Here is a 7,824-nt window from a genome sequence, read left to right as displayed (position 1 = left end):
AAGACATGGCAGTGATGGGATTGGATGAGCATCAGGCAGAAGACAGAGCAGAATAGAGGAGACCCATAAAGCGTCCAACCGCTCAGGAAGAGTGAAAACGGACGTTAAACGAAATTATGATGATGATATCTAATAATAGAAGAAGAAAAGAAAAGAACTAAGAACATTAAGTGACCTGTGGAAAGGATTAAAGCACTTCTGCTACTCTCGGATACGTTCGGTTCACTCCCGACGCAGTAAAGTTACTGTCAGTGGAAATGGAATTGATCGTTTCCGCACTGACTACTTCTGCGGAGAGGTTGTTCCAGTGGCGGACGACTCCGTTCAAGGAAGGAAGTATGGAGGAGGGAGGGATGGGAGCGAGAGTTTTTATTCTTTTCGTTAATCTTTGTTCTCTCGTTCCATCTCATCCTTCCACATGCTCGCTGCCACATATACTTCACTACTCTGTTACTTAACTTTAATTGCTGATCATTTCACTTTACTTTCAGATTAAATAAGTTAATTTCCTCTGCATTGCGCCACGTAGGGCCACAGCAGACGCTTTTAAAATTAGGAACAGCAGACGCTTTTAAAATTAGGAACAGCAGACGCTTTTAAAATTAGGAACAGCAGACGCTTTTAAAATTAGGAACAACAGACGCTTTTAAAATTAGGAACAGCAGACGCTTTTAAAATTAGGAACAGCAGACGCATTTAAAATTAGGAAGAGTAATCACTTAAATTAACTTGAGAAACAAACAAAGATTAATATGATTCTGAGGGGAAGTAGGCACCCGTTTATTATATATATACATGTCTGTACATCATCAAGACCCCAAGACCCAGACCAAGCATTCCTAAACATATACTATGATCGCAGCACACGAGTCTGAGGTCTTCGTTATCGTGCTCTGGCAACTTGCTATTACACACGCACACACACATACAGTTACATAATCAGCGACCTTATTTTTTTTTTAAACAGAGGAGTGGCCGAAAGGTAGACAAGAGCTGTGTGGGTGGAGCCCCTCACACGTGCGATGCATACTCCATACGAGGGCGGACAAGGGCCCTGTATATGGATAGCAGCTGTGCGGGGGAGAAGAACTGGAGGAGACGATACAGAACGCCCAACCTCGAGGAAACTGATTTAGTGAGAGAAGAGATGGGAAGTTTTCAGGTAAAATTTTGAGTTAAGGATAGACCGAGGATATTTAGTTTTGAAGAATTATAAGGTGACAGCTGAGTGTAGTTGAAGAATAGGGGATAGGTGTTTGGAAGATTGATAGGTGGATAAATTGGGTTTTTGAGGCATTGAAGGACACAAGGTTCCTTTTATCCCAATCGGAGATGATAGCAAGGTCTGAGGTTAAGCATTCTGCAGCCTCAGCCTTATAATCTAAAACAGATTTTTACGACAATTCCAATAATATGATTAATACTGACAAATGTGTCCTATGCGTAGACTATCATATATCATCGTAGACGCCATGACACCAGGTTGCCAGAGCACGATAATTCACACCTCAGTCTCGGGTGCCGCGACGAAAGCCAAGGCTGTTACACAGAGACGGACTTGGCACAGCACCACTATAACTCCTCCTCATCTCTCTCCTTTCCCTTCCCTCCTCTTTCTCCTCACTCAGGCTTAGTGATGCGGAAGACGAAGACGAGACCCTCCTTGTCACATAAATAGTTTGGGACGGTGCGCCGCTCCACCTGAAGGAATTATGACCATCATTTCAAATACGTGACCTTCTCCCCCTGGGCAGCTACTGACCATCTCCTTATACCAGTGTGTCGTGACAGGCGCCCATACAGTGAACAGCTCCGCCAGACATAAACCTTGATTAAAGTAAATGTTTTCTTGTACCAACGTTGCCAGATAATTGTACTCAGCCTCTTATATTTACCAACTTCCGACCCCATAACTTTCTCCTGGGGCTCAATAACTATATTCATTTATATCTATCGTTAAAATAGTTAATTCCTGATGTTTCTTGGCAATAGTGGGGCGTCAAAAAACGGTAAATACTATGCTCTGAGTACGATAATCTGGCACCGGTGCTCCCTACCTTCTTCCACTTCCCGTCCGCCTCCAGCTGGTCCATGTAAGGCTCCAGCTTGTCCTTGTAGGAAGGCACGGTCTGTAGGTACTCATGGCGCATCACGATGATCACGAAGCCTCCTGGAGTGCCGGAGAGGAGGAAATCAGTTAATCATTGGGGCTTACGCTAGGGGGCGCGTCGTCTAGCCCACCCTAGGAAAATCACCTCAAGGTTTACTCCAGGCAAATCTGAAGTTTCTATATAGGCTCTTTCCCATCCTAAACGGCGCCTAAGTTCGCCTGTTTGAAAAGCCTCTCGTAAAGTTGCTGGGATTACCATGAACTGTTTTGCGATCCTATAGTGATGGTTCTACACGTCTGTCACGATCTTCAACGGGAAAACCACCCATGAAAACCCGGTGAATCTTCTCAGTGGCCTTGGGAAATAGTCGTGGCGGAAGATCGGCACGCCCAGGAACAATGCTAACCTACGGGTCCTCGCACGAGTATCTAAGCTGAGGATCCAGCTTCCAGCGCCTTCACCCGCTCAGCGGACCTTGCAAAATACACACACACACACACACACACACACACACACACACACACACACACACACACACACACACACACACAAACTCACCAGAGCCTTCGCACTCCTACTAACCATGAACTTTACATTTCAGCCCTGAATCGTGCCAAATCTATTCTCCGACTTACCAAAACCTCTTTCATCAATATAAAATGTCAACACCTTGCTTTTTTTCTAATTCTTCACGTGTCTTCTGACACTTAGCCAATAAGATCTCCACCACTTTCACTTCTTCCTCTTTCCCTCCTCTCCTTAACACTTACGGGAGCACTGCCGTCTCATCTATCTCTAAGGCTGAACTCTTCCCTCAAACTTTCTGTAAGAACTCCACCCTGGACGATTCTGGGCATATTCCTCCTACTCATACCCCCTCTGACTCCTTTATGCCTATTACTAAGATTCTACATAATGATGTCTTCTATGCCCTCTCTGGCCTCAACTCTCAGATGGCTTATGGACCTGATGGAGTGCCTCCTATTGTCCTTAAAAACTATGCTTCCATGCCTTTTGAATCAATCCTTAACCGGAAGATCAAAAGCACCTTTCCACTTATAACCTTCTATCTGATCGCCAGTATGGGTTCCGCAAGGGGCGTTCCACTGGCGATCTTCTTGCTCTCTTAACTGACTCTTGGTCATCCTCTCTTAGCCATTTCGGTGAAACTTTCTCAGTTGCGCTAGACATATCGAAAGCCTTCCATAGAGTCTGGTACAAGTCTTTGCTTTCTAAACTGCCCTCTTTTTTATTATATCCCTCTCTCTGTTCCCTTATCTCCAGTTTCCTTTCCGGCCGTTCTATCTCTGCTGTGGTAGACAGTCACTGATCTTCCCCTAAACCTATCAACAGTGGTGTTCCACATGGCTCTGTCCTATCACCCACTCTCTTCTTGTTATTCATCAATGATCTTTCCATAACAAACTGTCCTGTCCACTCATACGCCGACGTCTCCACTCCGCATTATTCAGCTTCTTCCATTAGAAGGCCATCCCAACAGGAAGTACACGACTCCAGACTGGAGGCTGCAGAACGCTTAACCTCAGACCTTGCTATCATTTCCGATTGGGGTAGAAGGAACCTTGTGTCCTTCAGTGCCTCAAAAACTCAATTTCTCCACCTATCAACTCGACACAATCTTCCAAACACCTATTCCCTATTCTTCGACAACACTTAGCTGTCACCTTCAACACTAAATACTCTCGGTCTATTCTTAACTCAAAATCTCGAACTGGAAACTTCATATCTCCTCTCTCGCTAAATCAGCTTCATCGAGGTTGGGCGTTCTGTATCGTCTCCTCCAGTTCTTCTCCCCCGCACTGTTGCTATCCATGCACTGGGGCCTTGTCCGCCCTCGTATGGAGTATGCATCTCACGTGTGGGGGGGCTCCACTCAAACAGCTTTTCTGGACAGAGTGGAGTCTAAGGCGCTTCGTCTCATCAACTCTCCTCCTCCAACTGATAGTCTTTTACCTCTTAAATTCCGTCGCGATGTTGCCTCTCATTCAATTTTCTATCGCTATTTTCACGCTCACTGCTCTTCTGAACTTGCTAACAGCATGCCTTCCCCCCTCCCGCGGCCCCGCTGCACACGACTCTCTACTCATGCTCATCCCTATACTGTCCAAACCCCTTATGCAAGAGTTACCCAGCATCTTCACTCTTTTATTCCTCACGCTGGTATACTCTGGAACAATCTTCCTTCATCTGTATTTCCTCCTGCCTACGACTTGAACTATTTCAAGAGGAGAGTATCAGGAGAGGAGAGTATCAGGACACCTCTCCTCCCGAAATTGACCCCTCTTTCGGCCACCTCTTGAATTTTTTTTTTTTTTTTTTAGGAGCAACAAGTAGCGGGCTTTTTTTTTTATATTAGTTTCCTTTCTTTGTGCCCTTGAGCTGTCTCCTTTGTTGTAAAAACACTCACTCACTCACTCACCGTTCTTTGCGACGCGCACCAGATCGTCGAGGCCACTGAGTGGGATGTGACCTTCGCCCATACCGCCCGAGATGACCACCAGGTCGTATGTGTCTGAGAGAGAGAGAGAGAGAGAGAGAGAGAGAGAGAGAGAGAGAGAGAGAGAGAGAGAGAGAGAGAGAGAGAGAGAGAGAGAGAGACATATGTAGAAGAAAAATACGTATATTAATCTTTACATATGAAACAACAACGATAACAATAATTCCACTCACACAGCTCTCCTGGACAGAGTGGATTCTAAGGCTCTTCGTCTCATCAGTTCTCCTCCTTTTACTGACATCCTTCTACCTCTTAAATTCCTCCGCTATGTTGCCTCTTTTTCTGTCTTCTATCGATATCTTCATGATGACTGCTCTTCTGAACTTGCTAACTGCATTCCTCCCTCCCTCCCGCGGCCCCGCTGCACACGACTTTCTACTCATGCTCATCCCTATACTATCCAAACCCCTTATGCAAGAGGTAAACTCTGGAACAACCTTCCTTCGTCTGTATTTCCTCCTGCCTATGACTTGACTTATTTCAAGAAGAGTGTATCAAGACACCTCTCCACTCGAAATTGACCTCTCTTTTGGCTACTCTTTACTTTTATCTTTTATGGGAGCGGCGAGTAGCGGGCTTTTTTTTTTGGACTCTTCTTGTTGCCCTTGAGCCGTGTCCTTTGATGTAAAAAAAACAAATTACAAATACCTTTGGGCACGGTGGAGTGTCCGATGCCGATAAACTCCAGGAAGTCGTTGGTATAGATGCCAGTCTCCCGCAGCTTCATCATGCCCTCCGACGGGTCCACAGCGTCTATGTGCCTGTGGGAGTGGCTGTAGTAGTTGAAGTAGTATCAGTATTATAAGTAGAGGTTATAGCATTAGTAGTAGTTGTTGGGAATCAGTAAATTTACCCTACCCAACAGTTAGGTCACTCGCAAAGTGAATAACACACCCGTCAGACAATCCCAAAGAAACAAGTGCTTACCAGCTATTAGGTGGTGAAGGTATCCAACAAGCACCTCCAGACAGCCGAACAAATAATAATCCTACCGGATCCGTGTAGTAAAAATATATCTGTCTCAAATAACTGCTGGGGGCACTTAGCTGAGAAGCGGGTTTCAAAAGATATTGTTGTCTCTGAAGTCTCGTTGCCGGGTGTAGTATCCCTCAGTCAGGTAATAGAAGGCACACTGCGTCCGAGTTAATGGGTGGGCTGCGGTGCCTTGGTCTTTACTTTGTGAAGGCCGGTGGTGGAGTGAGAGAAAACCAACCACGTGGGTCTGAAGCGATATTTTGAATTTCTCTCGCCAGATGGCGTGGCTTTCCTCTCTGTTTCCATCGGTTAAATTATCCTTGTTCTTTAATTTTAATTCAGTAAAGAACAATTAGTTATTATTTCATGAAAGGAAACACTTCACTATTGTTATTCCTTTTATGGTAAATGTGGTTAATCTTCAGGCAGTGAATAAGTTGATTCTGTCTCGGTTTGGGAGCCGATGACCGAAGTATTTAAGTACCATCCAAGGCTTATTTGAGCTCAGACGATACTCACAGTTGGCTTGAACTCTCGGCCCGAGACTAGTTCCATAAGGGAAATAGTTAATTTGTCTAATCCCACGGTTAACTGGCCTAATTCCTAACATAGTATAGTCTATCGATTTTAACTTGAGCCCGTGGGCGCGACACAAGGATTCCCCACGAGACCGCGCTGGTGCCACATCACTCCATTACTCTCCTCGGAGAGGGTGTCTCTCTCTCTCTCTCTCTCTCTCTCTCTCTCTCTCTCTCTCTCTCTGCATGGCTGCGCAGGGCGCGAGAGTGAGATCTACTTCATTTGTCCATTGTGGCGTAACGCTGAATGGTGCGGCCTGGCGCCTGTTGCCAAGGTCCGTCAGGCGGCAACGTTGCATGAGGTTTACTGAGTCGTTGTCTTTCCCTCTAATCCCAAGCCATTCATAACACCACGCAGTCGTATTATGAATGTATGTAAATTCCATAAATAGATAACGTACAGACTAACAGTGAGACAGAACGCCATGCGCAGGTCATCGCTAGATCAGTAAACAATTGGGGTTTCCCCGGGCCAAGTCACAGGGCTCAATTTTAAGTTAGATTCGATGGACTATAGTAATGCCGCTCCTGCCCGCTCCCAGTTCCCACCCAGCGGCTCTGCCTCTACACAAGCTGCTGTAATTTCCAACACATCATCTTCATCTCTTGGCGTTGGATTCGTGTTGAGGCTGAGGCACTGGCAGGCAGGAGGCAGTGGACTGGAGGATATTTAAGTATGGTGACTGGACATCCCCCTGTCTGCGGCCCTGCGGCACCCACCTGAAGCCTTCCCGGTGGAGTTCGCTGCCCACGCAGCCCGTCCCGGCGGCCACGTCCAGCACCCTGGCCTTGGCTCGCCGCTCCGGGGGTACGCAACGCAGCGCCTCCTCCAGCGTGATGGCGGGGCCACGGTACCCGCCTTTCCAGATCATCTAAGGGGACGGGGAAGCGGGTGATTACAGATGCGTACCCCAGGGGCCGCATCACTTAACTCCCGGACCTCACGGAGTAGTCGCCGGTTTAACGCAAAATCATTCCAGCGATACCCTATGATTCTGCGTAGGCACTTGGTACTAAAGGCATCTCTCTCTCTCTCTCTCTCTCTCTCTCTCTCTCTCTCTCTCTCTCTCTCTCTCTCACCATCTCCTCGTAGTTCTCGGACCACTCGTCGTAGCCGGCCGCCATCTCCTCCGGAGTGAGCCCTGGCCTGTGGACGTTCGCGTCCGCCCTCATTGCCACGTCGCCCCGACTGCCGCCCTCAGACATTATCCTGCAGCAGGGAAGAGACGGGAGAATCACAGGCAGGGCATGACTACAGTACAGTACAATTCCTTTATAGTAGTATGTAATGGCGACAGTGACGGGACTAAAGTAATTCGCAAGCATGATCAAGAATTCGCAGCAGAAAAAATTACGTCGAAAATTTTTATACGTCGAATTTGCCGGCCGGGGCGGCCAGCCAGCCGCCGAGGGGACCTCCCCGCTACCCAACCGGGTAGTGGTCATAAACCTACCCAAAGTGACCATCCCCCCCCACCCCCAACCCCACCCCCAACCCCACCCCACCCCAAACCCCACCACCTTCCACGCCATCGTGTCTCCCCCTACCCCCCGGAGGCCTGAGCGTCACCCTCCTGCCGGGGATTGGTTAGGGGCGTCCTTTCGCGCCGTGCCGGGGCGTCGCCCTCCTGCCGGGGATCGG

At 47.6% G+C, this 7,824-nt stretch overlaps 1 protein-coding gene across 1 annotated transcript; it reads right to left on the bottom strand.

The window, feature by feature from the left end:
- Positions 1-406: 406 nt before the first annotated feature.
- Positions 407-7,388, bottom strand: LOC127002609 (demethylmenaquinone methyltransferase-like). Its single transcript, XM_050868688.1, has 6 exons — positions 7,263-7,388; positions 6,903-7,054; positions 5,278-5,402; positions 4,552-4,644; positions 2,058-2,170; positions 407-1,701 (listed from the first exon to the last, which is right to left on the bottom strand). Exons 1-6 carry the CDS (start codon positions 7,386-7,388, stop codon positions 1,621-1,623), a joined length of 690 nt encoding a protein of 229 aa, XP_050724645.1. The 3' UTR covers positions 407-1,620.
- Positions 7,389-7,824: the final 436 nt, after the last annotated feature.

Source organism: Eriocheir sinensis, chromosome 23 (assembly GCF_024679095.1).
Source record: "Eriocheir sinensis breed Jianghai 21 chromosome 23, ASM2467909v1, whole genome shotgun sequence".
Classification (NCBI taxonomy): domain Eukaryota; kingdom Metazoa; phylum Arthropoda; class Malacostraca; order Decapoda; family Varunidae; genus Eriocheir; species Eriocheir sinensis.
This window is presented reverse-complemented; position numbering and strand designations above follow the sequence as displayed.